At 56.3% G+C, this 17941-nt stretch overlaps 1 protein-coding gene across 2 annotated transcripts in view; it reads right to left on the reverse strand.

Moving 5' to 3' along the window:
- The window catches only part of CAMK2A (calcium/calmodulin dependent protein kinase II alpha), a 60644-nt gene that overhangs the window by 4899 nt on the left and 37804 nt on the right, over positions 1-17941 (reverse strand). Inside the window, exons 13-16 of one of the 2 annotated variants that reach the window (XM_036113577.2) lie at positions 16271-16311; positions 10608-10656; positions 4092-4167; positions 1456-1550 (exon numbers count right to left, since the gene is read on the reverse strand). In XM_036113577.2, coding sequence (XP_035969470.1) covers positions 1456-1550; positions 4092-4167; positions 10608-10656; positions 16271-16311 — 261 coding nt within the window. Of the gene's footprint in view, positions 1-1455; positions 1551-4091; positions 4168-10607; positions 10657-11064; positions 11671-16270; positions 16312-17941 lie in introns of those variants that run through there. The other variant, XM_078066736.1, reaches the window with a different exon arrangement.

The following is a 17941-nucleotide window of genomic DNA, read 5'->3' on the forward strand; positions in this document are numbered from 1 at the left end:
GCATCAGAGTTTTATTAATCAAAGGAAAAGGCAACTTCTTTCTTCACAGCTTGTTGGGGGTGTTCTTGGACCACTCTAGTCTATAAGGTCAGTCTAATTGGGTGCAGGCAGGAGAGGAGTGTCCGGCTGGGTGCTGCTAACACGCAGATGAGAGGGGGCAGCCCGGGGCAGGGATGGGGAGGAACGAGTCAGGACTGGGTTCTGCCACTGACTTTCTGGGTTCCTTCGGATGAGTCACTTCCCCTCTCTGGGCCTCAGTTTCCCCTTCTGGGTGAGGTATAGCTGGACTAGATCCTATTTCAGTCACTTAAATACCGCCTTTGTTTTTGCTATCGACTTGTACTTACTTCATTAAAATATTTCCTTGAATCAATACACTTTATTAATTTATGTAAATGTATTTTAAAAGAAAACTTTCTAGCACAATCAATAATGAACAACCGGTATCACAGAATACAACTTTAATCATAAATCCAGTGTAAATGAAATAAAGCTATGTAATCCTAGCTCCGTGCTCTTGCCTGCAAGGGATCTGAGCCTGAGACAGTTCTTTCTTTGCTGGAGAGGTAAATGAGGCAGTGTGAGAGAGGTGTTTAGCGCCCAGCTGAGCCTTTCCCCCTGATGAAGCCGGACGTATTGAAAGAGAATTTAGAAAGGGACCAGCTTTCTCACTGTGCGAACCAGTGCTATTTTAAGTGGTGCCCACATGCACCGGAAATTATCTTGCATAGCCTCAATGGTATATGCCTTCCTTTTGGGGTACCCTGGGTATGCCACTTCTCCGGGCCTTCCTCTAGGTCCTGAGCTAGATGAGTCTAACCTGCACGTGCTTTGGTTCGTCCCTGTCTGACCCCTGGCCAAGGTGAGACATGGACACAGGCAGAAAGCGCCCTAGGTCAGGCCCAGCCTCAGCCCCCTGACAGCCCCTGGTTGCAAAGCTGCCAGGGTCTCTCCTGCAGAGGAGAGACCCAGGAAGGACAGACAGGCGGACAGAGACCTAGACATACAGGCAGGGGCACAGCAGTGTGAGCTCGGGTCCCCTCCTCTTCCCCGGACTGCCCACCCACAGGCATAACAGCCCACCAGCCAGCTTGTGACCAGTGGGGCAGCTGGGGTGGCCCCAGGCCTCTAGATGGCTGTAACATGGGTGCATGCCCAGGCAGGAAGGCTCCCTCATCTGTAAACTCCCAGGGGCAGGGGCAGGAGAGGGCTGGGAGGGCTTGTCACACTTGTCCCAGGTCCCCATCCTCAGCCACAGGAGGGACGGCTGGCAGTCAGACGGGCCCGGGTTACGAGAGGGAACCAAGATGGTACCAACCCCTGTCCACACAGGATCTTCCTCTTCGCTGGCTCCTGAGCTGCCCCGGGGGCCCTGCCCGTCACCCTGCTGTGCCATCCGGCAGGACATGGAACGAGAGCAGACAACAGGCACCCCAGAGAGAAGGGATTGCTCACAGTTTTCAAAATAGAATCGATGGAAGTCCAGGCCCTCGACCAGGTTCCCCAGGGCCTCAGGTTCGAAGGCCGTCATCCCGGGGTCACACATCTTCCTAGGGGGAGGAAGTCAGAGGAAAGAGGGGTTGGGGTGGCCTCTTGGGGCCGCCCTCTCACTCCAGGGGCCTGGACTGGAGGAGGGTGGGCCTGTGACATTGGAGTGATTGCGCTCATGTCACAGGATCAGTGGGATCAGTGGGTGGGACCCGGCTTGCGAACTGTACCATGAGGCACCCACCAGGGGGTGCCACTTAGAACTGGGAAGCCTGGGTTCAGCTCCAGGGCCTGCCACTCGCTGGTCATAAGACCCCCAGCACCAAGCAAGAGCGCCACGAGGGGCCGCGAAGCGTCGTGCGCAGCACTCAGGCGCTGGCCGGGGTAACTCAGCCTGTAGGCTCCTCTCCACATCGCGTCTCCCCGCCCAGGGCAGCGGGGCCCAGAGGGGCTTTTCCCAATTTGCCTTCCTGGGGGGGGAGGACTTTTTCCTTCACATGAAAGTGACTTCTGCTCGCAGAGCAGGTACGTCCCTGGAGGGGGTGCGTTTTGCTTCTTTAAAGGTGCCCCTTTTGCCCTCAGTGTGAGCCTCAGTTTCCTCTTCTGTAACGTGAGGAACATAGCCCTCCATGAAGTCATGCTTGGGAGGAAGGCGTGTATTTGCAGCTCAGAGCTCCCTTCCAGGTCTCAGCCTTCTGGGGAACCCTGACAGCCAGGTTGAGGAAGGAAAAAACTGTCTCCCCCACCCCCAGGCCTCTGGAATCTGTGGCGCAACACAGACCCCCGTTACAGTGACAGTGCAGCCAAGGACAGGAAGGACCTCAGGACAAGCAAAGATCCCAAGCCGGGGAGGAACCGGAGCCACTGGGAGGACAGGTATCGGGCCCTGTGTTGTCTGAGTTGGACACTGTGGTGACTGCAGGGCACTCTATCCCTGCTCTTCCCTGATGGTCCTGTCCGTGTGACCCCAGACAACTCGCGTCTCCACTCAGGACCTCAAATTCTGCAAGTGGATTGGGAGGGGCTGGTGGCCCTGCTCAGACCATATGAGATGCTTGGGACCCTTCAGTTCCAGAAGCCTTCAAGGTTGGGGGCCTGCGCTCCGAGTGTTGGGGAGACTGAGCATCCCCACTGGAGAAGCCCTTCTCCAGGAGGTCTCTGGGGTCCCTGACTCTGAAGCGACTCAGAGACCACCTGCTCCAAGTCCATTATACATCTAGGGATACTGAGGCTCAGTGAGTGAGGGTTACACAGGGCCAGACTCGGGATACCACAGGCTCCCGAGGTCATGGCACGGGGTCAGAACCTAGAGTAGGCTGCACATGCCAGGGAAAGTGACATCACAGAGGTGGGAGTGGGGTCCCCAGAAATGGCACTGTGGGGAGGGGGGTTGGGGTCCACAGAAACCGCCTCTCTTTCCCTCCCTCCCTGGCTGTATCTTTCCAGAGATAGCCTCAGGCTCTTCCTGTGGCTGATTTAGCTCTCTTGAGGGCTGGCAGCAAGACCCGATTAACGGCATGTTTCTGTGCTTTTAGGCTTTACCCAGGTAAAGTCACAAACGTGCACATGTGGACAAGTGCATGCACACACGCATCCATGCGGCCTCAGTCTCACACCTGTACCTTCTAGAGTCCTGGTTCCTCCGACAGGAGCAGGAGATTGCTGGGGCTTTGCCACCCGCTGCTGCTGAAACCCTCCCACAATTAAAACGCACCTGGCCTGCCTTTGGGAGACGAACTTAAGCTCCTGGGCCCAGTGGAAACTGGGAACCAGCTGCCCAAGACCCAAATCCCAGTTAGGTTATTCCCACCTCACCTGAACCCAACAGGCACGGGTCATTCTGCCTCAGCTGGCAGCTTTTGTCCACCAAAATGCATATGTGGGGTCTTGTCAGCCCTAGCTGAGATGTTGAGGCCTCAGCCCAGAATCCTCCTCTCCCTGGAGTGGGCCTGCTTCTGGGCCAGACCAGGCAGTGTGTGGGGAGGGGTGGCCACTAGGGGGCGCTCCAGCCCAGCCTTTGCACACAGCCGCCGCTTGACAGGCTGGTCCAGGCGGGTAGGGGACATCTCGTACCATCTGTTTCATTTTATGTTATTTTTGGACACTTGGCCTTATTCCCCAGAGGATTTAAGGTTCTGTTTTGAGGTTCTTTTGCTCGCCCCTGCTCACTGGAGGACGCACCCTATGGGTTCCTGCCTACTCCTGCCCACCTGAGGTCAGAGGCCTGAGGAGGTCCAGGGTGAGGAGCAGGCCCATGCAGCAGGTCTGAAGAGAGGCCCGCCTCCCTCCCCTCCTTCCCCGCTCATCTCCTGAGGGGGCCCGTGCTGTGGTGGGGAAGCAAAGGAGTTTTGTTGGAGTTCCTCCTGGGGAACAAGAGATGAGGAGGAGGATAGGAGGAGGACCGAGATACAGAGTACTGTGAACAGAAAGCTTCATTAAAGCATAAAGTCTAAATGCAAAACAGAAGTATGAGTTCAGTCTGGTTCACGGCACATGCAGAGTGAGTGACTGGGGGTCAGAGACGAGGACCCCCAAAGTTAGCCATCAGCGGCCCCTGAACAACGATCCAGGCAGGACATGCAGAATGGACCCAGCCGACTCACGTGTAGGACTCAAAATCTCCATTGCTTATGGCTTCAATCAGCTGCTCTGTCACTTTAATAATCTCCTGTTTCCGCACTGTAAGGCAGGAGGAGACACAGAGAAATGATAGTAATAGTAATGAAGCACCAACTACCATTTTCTGAGTCCCTATCATAGGCCAGGCCCTGCGCTAGGATCTGACGGCCTCGTAGAGACGGTCTCCGTTAGCCTCACATTATCCCTGGGAGGTCGGTATCATCACTCCCATTTCACAGAAGCAGAAACTGAGGCCCAGAAAGGTGGAGAAAGGTGGGAAATTTCCCTCAGCTGCAAAGGGCAGAGCCATTGTCCTGGTTTGCGGCCTCTGCCTCAGTAAAGCATGCATGGTGGACGTTCTGACGTTAGGCCTGACGGGAAGCCAAGCTGACTCCAAAATACGCTTCTCCGTCCCCTTGCTTTGCCACCTGAATCAAAACTGGGTCAACAGCGGTGGTTGTCACTAGCAGCCACGAACCAGGGGCTCTCCCTGGGCCCAAGCTGGGGCCCTTAAGGAAGGTCTTAGGGCTTCCTCATCCCTTAGGTCTGGGTGAGCTTTTTGCTCCATTTGGGGCCCGATAGGAATCAGGCACTGGGGGGTTCAGCACTTTCTAGCCATAATGAATCCCGGTTGCTGAGACCTGGCCTCCGCTGTCCACCCCGAAACACGACGAATCGCTGGTCTTTCTGGTAGAGGCTTAGGCATCCGCTTTCACATTAGATGGGCGCTGTTCTGAGCCCCAGTTTTCCCAGCTGTGAAATGGAAACAGCACCACCTCTCGTCCCTCCAGTGCCAAACCCAGACTTGAGTACCAGACAGACTTCACGTCAGTCCCGGCGCAGGTCCTCACAAGCTGTGTGACGCGGCCACAGGGCTCCTGGGCTGTCCGACCAGGACAACAGCGCCCCCCTCCCGGTGATGAGGTAACGAGGTGGGATGAGGCGCTGCGCACCAAGCGCCTGGCACGCGGTAGGTACACACTTCTAAGCGCTGCCGCTCCCTGCCTCCCCCACCCAGGTGGCCACACCCCGGGAGGTCAGCAAGGCCAGCACCCCCCGATCTGACGCACGCGGAGACTGAGCCTCGGGGACGCAGGGACTTGGAGCCGGGTGTCCTGGCTCCCAGCAGGACTGTCCCACCAGAAGCCTGGCGCGGTTCCCTGGGGCAGGCTCTCCCCACCACAGGTCCAAGCTTCACTTGCAACCCCGTCAGCTGGCTGGCCTACGGAGCAGGCTCCGGTGAGGTACGTGGGCACGCTGCCATGTCTCAGTCTGGGACGGAGGGGGGGAGCACGCCTGGCTGAGGCCCCGTCCCTGCCCCTTTCCTCACCACGGCCCGTGCCACCCTACCCCATCTGCTGCCGGGGAGCTCACCTCAGGCCCAGAGGACACAGAAGCCTACAACATCCAGGCTGAAAGAACCTGTGGGGACCAGGGACTCGGCCTCCTTGTCAAACTGTGGGGGAAATGGAGGCCCAGGAAGGGGTTGACTTGCCCAAGGACACAGAACACCTTGGTGCAGAGTCTGGCTCCCAGCCCAGGGCGTTTTCCACAGCACCCCCTAGCCCCCTCCACCCCGTGCTCCCTGACGGGTTAGGCCCGCACACTTGTCTATTTCCCAACTCAGAGACGTGCTCCGTGGAAGCTGGGCTATGGCTGCCCTTGTCACACCGGACGCCTGGACCTGGAACAGACCCGGCCCCACAGGCATTCCCCGCTGCGTGAACAAGCACACTGGGCGTTACAGCGCGTGCTCAGCCCGCAGCATCCGGAAGCCTCACGCACGGCTTCATGTGGCTATCACTTCCACGTCAGAGACGGGCAAACCGGAGGTGAGAGAGGTTGACTGGTCTGCTGTGGGGGGCCGACCGCCCCCACCAGAGTCTGCGGCCCCCAAACCCGTCCCACTGTCCTCAGGGCAGGGGCCCTGTGCCCAGCATGGCTCTTGGCACGGGTGGGGGCTCCGTAGACGTAATTGTCACTGTCTTCAATGTCAGTAGCACAGCGAGGGGCTAATTCTTTATCTCCTGACTCTGCTAAGATCTACCAGGGCTGGGGGTGAGCCTGTCTTGGGCCATGAGACTGAGGCCTTGCCTGGGGCGGGGGCAGAGGAGGCAGGAATGAACGAATTGGTGGGTGGATCGAACCAGGGCCTGGGGCTGTTGTCTTCGCCCTGTGTGCTGGAATCTACCAAGTTGCCAGGGGGTCTCTGTCCCTTGGAGCCCAAAAGCCTGGCCTGCTGCCCAACTCTGCCTTCCTTCATGGAGACCAAGGGCAAGAAGACACCCATCCCTGCCAGGAGACTCCTCATTCCACTCCCACGCATGATCAGGGTGATGATCCAGAGCGGATCCATGTGCTCCCAGCAGGCCATGGGACCTGTGCCGCCTCCTAGCTTTCTCTGCACAGACGTTAAGATTCCTTCCAGCCTGACATTCCATAAGCCTGTGCTTAATTAATGCCCTACCTCCCATGGGCTCCTTCTCACTGCCATCCCAGAGACACTAGGAAAGTGGTCAGGGGCCTGGATTCTGGAGCCAGACTCCCTGGGTTTGGATCCTGACTCTGCTACTTAGTAACTGTGACCTTGGGCAAGGTACTTCTCCATGCCTCAGTTTTCCCGTATGTATAATGGAGCTTCTAATGGTACTTACCTCACAGGGTGGTTCTAAGGACCGAGTTAAGGATGCATCAGTAGAAATAACTAACACATATATGGTTCTCACTAAGAACCAGCTACTGTTCCAAGCCCTTTCTATCAACTCATTTATGTCAATAATGATGCATAATATAAAGCATTTAGAGGAGTGCCTGGCAGTCCGTGAATAAGAGCTATGATTATTATCATCTGGAAATCTCTGAATTGGAAGTTCTCCCTGAGGACAGCCTCTGGTCTTTAGCCAGGGCATGGATGCTTCCCAGCAGCCTGAGATGTGATGGATGCTTCCATCTTGGTTGGAACTCTGGGGCTTGCAGCCTGCCAGGAAGCCCGACACACCGTCAGGCATCTCTCCCTTTGCACCCACCTCCTTCTTCTTTAAAGTCAGACTCTCCCCCCTGAAAGCCCCTTGCTTTCTGGGGCCCCAAAGTGTACACCTGCTTGCCCAGACCCAGTGCCCTCCCCCTCTACTAGTCTTCTCTTTCTAGGGCTGAAAGCCTCGAGGATAGAGTTTGCAGGATCTGAGTTAAGCTGGCCATCCACTCTTTGAGGGTCCTTGAGCTGTTTAAAGGCCTTCCTGAGTGTTAGCACACAATCCTCAATGTGGCTTGAATATTGCAGAATATCAGGTCTGGGGCAGAACTCTATCCCCTCCCTAATTCTGGACACTATACCTCTATTAATGCATCCAGAGACAATGCCTGACTTGGCTGTGCCTCTAGACACTCAGGACATCAAGTTTGCCAACAGTGGAAAGCTAGTGGGCAGAAATCTCCCTAGTAGCTTCATCTCTAGGACAGAAGATCTGGGAATCTGGTGCTTCTTAGATCTAGAGAAACTCACTCTGGTTTTGGGTCCCTTCCATGTCCTCAGCAGTCCTGTTGCTGTGAGAGATTCATTCAGCAGCTTCTCAGCAGCAACCTCTGGCATTTCTCATCTGCCATCCAGGAGTGCTCTCATTCAGATGGGAAAGCTGAGGCCCCAGAGAGGTTAAGGCACTCTCCGAAGGTCACACAGCATGCTGAGGCTCAGATGAGATCAGCGTTCCTGGCTGGTATTTCCCAGAAGGTCTCTGTCTAGATTCTGAAGAAGCTCTTTGGGTTGGGGAGGAAATTAATTTTTCACGGAACTGACTAGTAGGAGGTAGGGAAGTAGGAAGGAAGCCTGGCAGAGCCCCGTCCGCGCAGCTCAGAGGGCCAGAGGCCTGTGCATTAAGCCTGAGGTGCTCTGAAATATTAATGTCTCTTTCTTTGCTCAGGGGAAAATGTTCCCTGGAGGATGACATTTCTAATTAACTTTAATGTTAGGTCAGAATCTACCCCACCAGCTGCTATTCTCACTTAGTGAGAAGACTTAACAAATTAACACCAGAAAATGGTGTTTTTTTTTTAAACTTTCTCTGAGGCCTGAAGAAGCTGGGGGAGGCACAGGGCTCCTCTCTCCTGCCAAACACAGGGAGAAGCTCCCGGCTGAGCCAGCATCTCTTCTATCAGACATGGCCTTTTACATGTGGGAAACTGAGGCAGAGAACGGGGCTCCAGTTCTGCCATTAATAACCTGGACGTGCCCTTTCTCTCTGGGTCTCAGATGCCCCTCTGTAAAAGGGGGAACTAAAATTTAAGACTCCACAAATTTTCCCATCCTGATCTCTCTAGAGCAGAGTCTAATGACAGCAAATGTGGGGCCTCAGGGATACCACCCAGAGCCATTACCCCAGGTGGAAAAATGTCTTCGATGGGTCACATTTACATTTATAACACATACAAATTTTGCATTCCTTTCCAAATATTTCTAACATATAAATATCTGTCTTAAAACAATCTTTGAGTAAAACTGATGCTCCAAGAAAATTTCATGTGGCTTCCTGTCATTCAGCCATAAGCTCCAGTTTGAAAAAAAAGAAATTAAAATTTATTAAACCATTACCAGTGCCAAACACTGTGAAATCACTTTATACACAGCCTCCCATTTCATCCTCTGAGATTGCACAGCAATCCTCTGAGATTGATAGTATTATCATCAACCCTCTACCGAAGGAAAACTGAGGCTCAGAGAGGTTGAGTAAGTTGTCCAAAGTCACCTAGCAAATGGACTGCCATGAAGAAGCACAGAGCCAGTTCACCTCTATGATCCCTGTCTGCTCCAAGACCAGCACTATGAGGCCGTACGGGTTTTTCAAAATCCCGGTGCCTCTTATCATTAGGACAGCGAGCCTCAAATGTGGGGACAGTCTTGGAAATGCCATGTCTTGGCCCACCACAAACCTATGGAATCAGAGTCCGCAGGGGCAGGGCTGGGAATGTGGTTGGAAAACACACCTGAGGGACTTAGAATGTACACTTGCCCCCAGTGGGGAGTTTTTCTACAAGATCATTGGTTTTTAAAGGTCGTCCCTAGCGCCACGGTGGAAGACGGATCTGCTCCAGCGCCAGGCTGTGGTGATGAAGTGACCGCCCCACGGCCCGGCTGGGAATGACCACACAGGGACCCACAGGGTGGGGCTGATCTTCCAAGGCACCCGGGTGGAGGCGGGAGGTAGTCATGGTGCTCAGTGTGCCAAGCTGCCTTTACATGTGGAAACGCAACTGTGCAAAAATGTTTGTCACGTTATAAACTGCCCTTTGCCCCTTCGTTGTACTCTTTTAGGGGCCAGTATCTAAATGGAAAAATGTGCACGCTGGTACAGCTGCAATCTCTCCAGGTCAGTGGTGTGCTTCTACGGTGCAGAGACCCCGGGGGTCTCTGACATGCGCGGAGCGCGAGAACCCGGGCCCTGGCTAGTTTCCCGGTCCCGTGGGACGAGGACGGCGGGGGCGGGCAGGACAGCAGGACTTCGCTAACTCGTCCAAGGATGTGGGTCCCCTGAGCAGAAGGTGACACTCATCCTTCCTCCTCCAACTCCAAGCACGCTTGCCACGCACCGAGCCTTCAAGCCGCGGTTACGAGGCGGGGCCCTGGAGCCACATCGCCCGGGGTTCAAATCCTAATTCCACCCTTAAGAGCTAGGGGACCTTGGGCCAATTTACCCAACCTCTGTTTCCCAGGCTGTAGAATGGGCTGGACCACAGTGCCCAGCTCACAGCTCAGGTAAATGTAAGGCACTTGGACCGGGTCTAGCACACCGCAAGTGCCCCGCGCAGGGCGGCCACGATTATCGTCCTTATTAGCGCCCCTCTTACTAAGCCGGTCACAGTTCTCTGGGGTTTTGCTCCTTCCTCCATCTGAAGGCTTGTGGAGACTGTCAGCCCCTGGCTACGGCAGCCCCCGCCTTTGGGGGTTGGTCTTAGGCAATGTTTCTTGTCACCTGAATTTTCTGAATTTTTGCTTTCCCTTCCCTTCTTCTTCTCACTTCATGTTTTTAGAATCAATTCATGTTTATTATTTATTTATTTATTTATTTTTAAAGTAAGCTCTACGCCCAATGTGGGGCTTGAACTCACGACCCCAAGATCAAGAGTCGCACGCTCCACCGACGGAGCCGGCCAGGCGCCCCTAAAATCAACCCATTTTTTAAAAAAAATTCAAAAAGAAAATGTATGCCACCATGATACATTTGTGACCTGAATAGGTTAATTTTTCCCCCTAAAACGTACTAAACTACGCACACAACCCCTACAGGAAGCACAGTCCGTCTGCGTACCGCCAGGGGACCGAGTACCTTGCACGGGACACAGTGCCTTGCGGTGGCACCGCCCAGTCTGCAAGGGGCTACGGTCAGGTTGTCTGTGGAGGAGCAGAACACAAGGTCGGCCCTGGGGCCCTTTTAGGCCGGGGCTGTCAGTGAAGGGGGCCTGCTGGGAGGCCCGGGGGGCCCAGACGCTGAAGGCAAGGCCCCCCCTACCTTTGGTGTCTTCATCCTCAATGGTGGTGTTGGTACTCTCTGAAGATTCCTGCCAAAGAGAACACGGGAGGTGGTGAGGCCCAGCTGGCGAGCAGGAAGAGGCTCGGCCCGTGGGGGGCTGCCCCTCGGCTGCCTGATGCTGCGGCCCGGTTTCTGTAAGCACCCCCGGCTCTGCCATCCAGATGCTGCCCTGAAAACCCTGCCAGATTTCCGAGCCTAAGGAGGGGAAGGGCCCAGCTAAGCAGGTGGCTGGCGGCAGGGGGCGTGGATGAAGGGGTGGATGCGAGGAGAACCCTGGCCTTTCTGGGAGGGCTGGGAGGGCTCCCCGGCCCTGTCTGCTTGAGGGAGCAAAGAGGGGGTGTGGAAGAGCAGAGAGGCTCATGGTGGCCACAGAATGGGGAAGGAATACACACACTGGCAGGAGAGGAAGAGAGAGAGGTGGGGAGGCCCAGTGTGAGAGAGGCTGGGCTTTTCAGGGGGAGAAAAACCACACAACTGCGGGAGACAGCCATGGAATCAGAAGAAGAGGGATGTGGGCCACCATGCCACCACTGGAACCCCTAGACAGAGGCAGGGGCTGGTGGCCCCTCTGCCACCGGCAGGCCCTGGGGAGCATCGAGAAGCTCAAGAAGGGCCTCTCTGGCGCCCACTCCTTTGGCCAAACCAAGCCCCCCCGCGCCGCAACCGGCACAAACCAAGCCCTGAGATGAGATCTAGAGCAGAGGGCGGGGAGAAGCAAGAAGCCAAGGGCTGGACGTGGGATGGGGTTCAAATCACCCTTCATACCTGAGGGGGTTCTCAGGTCTACGGCCAGGCGGCTGGTCTGGGCCATGGAGTTGGAGGTGTCAACAGAAACACGCAAACAACACGCACACGCAACACACAGATTGTCACACAAGGCACACGTACCAAGCACGCCCTGAGCACCCTCTCCCCGCCCCGGGTTCCCAGTGCAGCCTGCAGGAGGGAGGCAGGAGCGAGGGTTCGAGGCCCAGCATTTACCGGCGTTTGGGAGACGGCAGACACTCACCATTAACTGAACGCTGGAACTGGACTTTCTTTTCTGGAAAAACAAGGAGAAGAGATGGGACAGGAAAAGACACAGCGTGAAAACGGCAGGGAGCAGAGAAACAGCAGGGAGCAAAGAAACGAACGACAGGGGAGGTTTGGAAGGATGATGGGCCTCAGGGTCATCCTCTACGGTCCCTTGCCAGCACGGCATTGGGGCAAGAAGTCAGGGCCACGAGCAAGAACTGCCCAGCAGGGCCAGTCCTCTGTCAGCCTGAAGCTCTTGGGGGCCTCATGCACAGCCGCCTGGGGCTCACCATCCAACCAGCAAGCTCCGGCCCAAGCCTCCCTTGGACCAGGCCTCCCTCTACACCAAGCTCTGATGGGGGCAACAAACCCTGGGCCTTGGATGCCAATTGCCTGAGGCCTCTGGAAGCCAAAGCTCTTGCAGGACAAAAGGGTGCTCGGGTCTGGAGATGAGGCCCAGTGCCTCCTCCTAGCCTCCCCGTGTGTCTCTACTAAAAGAACCCCACCCCTGGTTTGGTCGAGTGTCAGAGTCACTTGGGAAACCTGTCCAAAAGAAACATAACAAGGCCCCCTCAAGGAGTTCAATAACTAGGTCTGGGGAGGGGCCTGGGTATCTGCATTTTAAACAGTATCCCCAGGTGACTTCAAAGCAGGCCCGGCTATGGAAACCACTCCTCTAAGTGGCCTTTGAAATCCTGCTTGTGGTCCCAGCTTCCCAGCGACAGGCCTGTTCAGCTCCCTTATGTTGACAGAGAAACTGAGGCACGGCCAGACGCACAGCTGAGCCCTGCCATCCCTCCTAGTCCAGCTTTTGGAGGATTTGCAGGTTCACTCGTATTATTGGCCGTGGAAGCAAGGAAAGGGGAGAAAGAGAGAGGAGGACACATTGTCCTCTCGTTCTCTCACTCTAAGCCAGGAGTCGTAAAGACTCGCATTCAGGGAAGGCTGCAGGTCTAACACTTGCATTGCACGGATGGGAAGCCGGGGCCCAGAGACGGACAGTGACCTGCCCGAGGTCTCTCAGCTGGCTGGTAGCAGAGTGGACGCTAGAACCCCTGAATGTAGGCTTTCTTCTCTGTCCAGGTCTCCAGACCCCGCAGCCTGACTGCTCTGCCTCGGCTCGTCCTTCCCGGACACGCTTCCATCTGAGAGGCCTGGAGGCTGTTCTCCTTGCTGTGCTATGGGGCGGGGGGTGGCCGTGTGTGCACGGAAGGACTTGAGACGCCCTCAGGGTGGGCCTTTGCCCTGGGGGAGGCACTGGCTATTCTCTTAGGATCCTTAGGTCTAATTCTGGGCTTTCTGACTCCAAGATCCAGGAGCCTCTGAGGGCCCGGAGCCCAGGATCCTGTGCTGTCCTTCCAGGGTCCCCACAGACGTGGCAGAAGTGGCTCACTGGGCATCACCCGGCGTAAAGGCTCATGGTCCCTGCCTCCGCCCCAGCTGGGTAGATAGTGGGATTCCCACAGCCAGCAGCCTGCAGCCAGGCCCTAGGGTCGGCCTCACTTCTGGCCAGAGCCCGGCCAGGCACGGTGTACATAGGAGGGGACAGGCCCTCTCAGCTCGCCGTCAGCAGAAACCTGAGGAACACGGGGGCCAGGGTTCCAGGCGGGACACGAGGAGGGAACACAGAGCAGAGACTGCATCAGAGTCGGACATACAGTGACAGGATGGGACATGGGGGAGAGCAGTCACGATGGCACGGATGGGACACGAACAGGGGGCAGTGAGTGGGGCTGAGGGGTGGGAGCAGTCGGCCGCTCCTCATAGAAGTGGAGGCTTAGCGGTGGCGGGGCGTGGGGGGTCAGCACTCCTCGGGAACAGAAAGACTCGATTTTCCTGGATCACAAATGATGACGGTACTAATAATAACCCCGTACTGACCAGGGTCTCTCACCACAAGTAGAGTCACATCTGTCAGAACCACGTGTAGATGCATGGTTCTAAGGCTAGCAAAGATGGTAGAAATAAAGTAGGGTCAACATTAGCCTCGAGAAGCCCCTACCAGCCCATAAAGTACAGTATCTCTGTTCTCCAGCCAGCCCATCTTCCCTCCAGCTAAGCCTCCGATGAACGTGGTGGTTTCTCCATGGACCACGTTGTAAGAAGAATACGTACTTCCCCACTGGGGCTGAACATGTGTTGCTTAAAGGAGCTCATGGTGTGATTCCCCAAGGCCCAGTCTGGTGCAAGCCTCTCGCTGGCCCCACCTGCCCTTCCCCGCCCTTGCACGGACGGCAGAACTGATGACACAGGTCTCCAAAGGGGGGGACGATGGGGCCCGGCAAAACCACAGCTTCTTGACTTGAGGTCCAGCATCACTCGTAGTGAAACACATGACTGGACCCCAGGCCGGCTCCCCAAATCCCGGGCAGGTCCCCTGGTTACTCTCATCTTCCAGCTGGACTTTTCTCCTTCTCCACCCCCAAAAGGGGCAGGAAGCTGAGCTACAAAGAGACAGTCTGGCCAGGAATAGCCTTTGGGTCTCTCTTCATCCACACCCGAGCCACCCTGAGAAGTCACTCAGGGTCCGGCCTGCTGCTACAGGAAGGAGTGGCTTTTTCTTCAGCCGTGCCCACTGGTAAGCCCTGCAGTGACTGGCCACCATGCTCTGCGATGTCCTTGCCCTCAGACAGCCTCTGCCTCCTGGCCTTGCCTGGAGAGGAGCCAGAAGAAAGCTTCGTCCCAAGACCCAGCCTGAGGGAGGCCCTGACCTCCCACCCGTGGCTCTGTGTCAGCCCTTTGCCAGGGCCAACCTAAGAGCCAAGCAGACGGGGTAGCCCTCTGTCTGCCCCCTCCTCCTCCACTGACCTGGGCCACAGCCCACTGGCCCCGGTGGCCTCTGCCCTATATCTCCCAATTATGATTTTTCCCAGGGAACCCAGCATCCCCAGTGTCTACACGCTATGGCCGAGAGGGCCACCCCCAAATTGCACATCCCCCCATTACCCTTTCCAATTAGAGAGGGGAGAGAGTTTGATTCATGGGTAACCCAAAACAGCAAGTAAGCCGGAACTCAATTCTGGATGCCGTCATAGGATTTGGGATAAGCGGGTGTTAACTTTATAAATTGGGTTGGCTTTAGATCTGTGTTTCCAAATACTTCCTTGATCAAACTTTGTTTTCAAGAGAAATCTTACTTGCAAGTCTAATCTAGAAAACATAATACTGGCTAGCATCTCATGAGCATGTATCCCATGCCAGCTAAATCCTCAACACCCATTATCTTCCTTCATCCTCGCAAGCAGCCCTGGGAGGTGGGAATCCCTTTTACCCTCATTGCCCGGATGAGGAAACACAGGCTCAAGGGATTCAGATACTCAGACGAGGTTTCCAGCTGCTAAGTCCAGCCTGGCTCCCTTAACCACTGCGATGTCTGTTACACGGAGCTGTTCTGGCTATAGTGGGCACGAGAAGCCCAGAACCTTCTCTGCTCAGCCTCCCCCTTACTATCCCACTCTACCCCATCCGCTGCTAAGGGTGCCTCCCCAAAACCTTCAGGCTCCAAGAAGTTCAGTTTGAAAACCACTGACTTTGGCTGATAACCAAATAATTATGTATTCCTCAAGTACTCAAGATGAGAAGGAAAAGTGATTAGATAGGGGTTTGTTGCCTTTTTCTTTTCTTTTCTTTTCTGTTTTTAAAGCTTAAATCTTGGAAATCATGGAGTCCACACCCCTCCCACCCCACCCATTGTACCTATGAGGAAATTCAAGCCCCCAGAGGGCTCAACGCAGCAGAGAGGCCCAAATCCTGGCCTCAGCCAGCCAGCCCAGATCTCCTCCCATGCAACCCTCAAACCAAAGCCAGTGGCCTGAGACCATAAATACTGCTACAGGAAGCCATGAAGCTACCAGCCCACCTGGGTGGCTGTGTTTGGACCGTATCCCACACCATCCAGGGTCCTGGGCACAGCCCAGCCCTGGGGTCCTGGCCAGGCAGGGCTCTGAGCCCAGAAAAAGGCAGGGTCTCAAGAGAGGAGAACCCACAAGGCAAGCCAGTGGCAGGGGAGAAGGGAGCCGCAGAGAGTGGGGCCAGGCCCCAGAGAGCAGAGGGAGAAGAGAGAGGAGGGAAGGAGGGGTCAGCGGGCTGTGGAAAGAAGTAGCTCGGGCATCAGGGGTGGGGATGGAGGACAGGCCTGGGTCAGGGGAGGAGGGGATTCTTGGCGCCGAACTGGCCGGCCTTGACAGGGGTAGGTGCCTCTGGATCCCAAAGCCAAGAGGGGTGGCTATCCATCCTTCATGGGCTTTGTGGGTTGGACTGGGGTGCACACTGGGTCAGGGGCCCATTCCAGCCAGCCCACACTCGGGAAGGAGGAGGTCACCCCTCATGATCAACTCTGTCTCTTCTTTGTACCTTCTCACTTTCCGGTCCTCCCATCCCAGAGAACCACAGAAATCTCCTTCAGACCTGCTCCTTTCCTTGTGGCGCCCCCCCCCAACTCCAGGCCACCTGCCTCTCCCCCTCCCCCCCCGCCCCCACCAATCCTGGGGACAGCCCAACCACACGAGTGACCGCATCTGCCCAGAACACCGTCAGCAAGGCCTGGGTCTCGCCCCAGCCCTGAAAGCCAGGCCCTGTCGGCGGGAAGGCTGCCAGATGCGGGCCCTGCCAGGCTCCCGGGGGCTTACCTTCACACCATCATTCTTCTTGTTTCCTCCACTCTTCCCTCCTGCGGAGGAGAAAAAGTAGAGGGTTACCAACACCAGGCAGGGCACCAAGGCCCACAGGGTGAGGAACAGCAACATCCGTGGGCAGGCGGAGGGCACGGAGCCGGCTCAGTGATCTGGGGGACACCTCCTCCTTCTGCTCCTCCTTCCTCCTTGGGGCCTGGACTGCCGGTGGCCCGCGAGGGGGGCCTGGGCTCCCCCGTCCTCAGCAATCTCGAGGGTGCCCCTCCGGCCCCATGGGTTGCAGGAGGTGACCCACGCGTCCCAGGCCCGTGGGGTTGCTGTTTCAGCCTGGGGATTCCCTCGGGATCCCGGTCACCACCGTGCTAGTGGTGGCCAACCTGGAGGCCTGGCTGCCTGGCCCAGGGCTGGCCGCTCCCTCCCCGCCCCCTCCCCGCCCCCCCCCCCCCCCCCCCCCCGGCCCGCTCTAATTTTAGCCCCATGCTGCTGCCGAGGTCATGTGTCAGCCCTGCCTACTCACTCTGGACAGCTGCGAGCCTTGTTTTGCCGGTGAGAAGAAGCAGATGCCCCACTCTGGGGGCCCACCCCTGCCAGAGCGCCCATCCCCTACAGAGGCCTCCCTACCCTCCAACTCCGGAGCCCCATGCTAGGGCTGGCGGTGTCCGTGGTGGCTGGGAAAAGCAGAGCAACGGCTCTTAGGGAGGCCCCACCTCTGCCAGTCCTCTTTCCCTCCCTCCTTGCCTCCTGGCCAGAGCCCTTGGTGAGGACGCAGCCAGGAATTGGCATGAATGCCCAGCCCTGCCCAACCTGGTATCTGGCTGCTTCCGACCTCAAACAGATGCCTTACGTTAAAGGAGACAGGAGATCGCTAAAGCGCTTAGCACAGCACTTGACCTGTATGCAATAGGTGCTCAGTAAACGGTAGCCACCGTAAGTCCTTCTCGTGGTGCCTGGGGATGGCGAGCCTGGGAAGGGGGGCGGCTCGGGACATGGACACCCCAGAGGCTCAGAGGGACAGGCTCATGCTGGCCCAGCCTCCCAGTCCCTCTCACAAGTCCACCTGCGACCCCTTCCAGGCAAGTTTCCCTCTTGCAGAGTAAATGCAGGGGTGAGTGCCCCTGGATCCTGAAGCTGAGAGGAGTGGCTGTCCATCCTCTATGAGCTTATGGGCTGGGCTGGGGTGTGCAGTGGAACAGGGGAATGGTCGCCCCTCCAGCTTCAAGGGGTCCCTCTCAGCTCCAGCCCACGACCACAGGACTGAGGGTCCCATGAGGTCACACGTTCTGATTTTCAAGAAAAGACAGAAATCTGTGTTGTTCTGTGAAATCTCCTCATTTTTAATTGCTGGAAACTCTTTTCAAAAACCCCACTGTTTTATGTTTTAAAACACCACTGGTCCTATAAGCCCATCAAGAGATGGGAACTGACCCACGGGCACCATTTTGTGAGCTCTGGACTAGAGTTTCTAGGGGCACTTCAGAGGTTAAAAAAAGACACTGACTGTCCGGGTGGCTCATCTTTCAGTTTGAGGAACTGCAGGATCCTTGTCTGGGGAGAGAGTGGGAAGGCAGTTCTGTGCCCTGGGGCAAGCCCACATCGGAAGTTCCCGAGTTTTCCCACCTCTGGGTCTCCTTCTTCAGGCTGGTTAAATGGGCAGTGGCCTCTCGGCAA

Source organism: Halichoerus grypus, chromosome 2 (assembly GCF_964656455.1).
Source record: "Halichoerus grypus chromosome 2, mHalGry1.hap1.1, whole genome shotgun sequence".
Classification (NCBI taxonomy): domain Eukaryota; kingdom Metazoa; phylum Chordata; class Mammalia; order Carnivora; family Phocidae; genus Halichoerus; species Halichoerus grypus.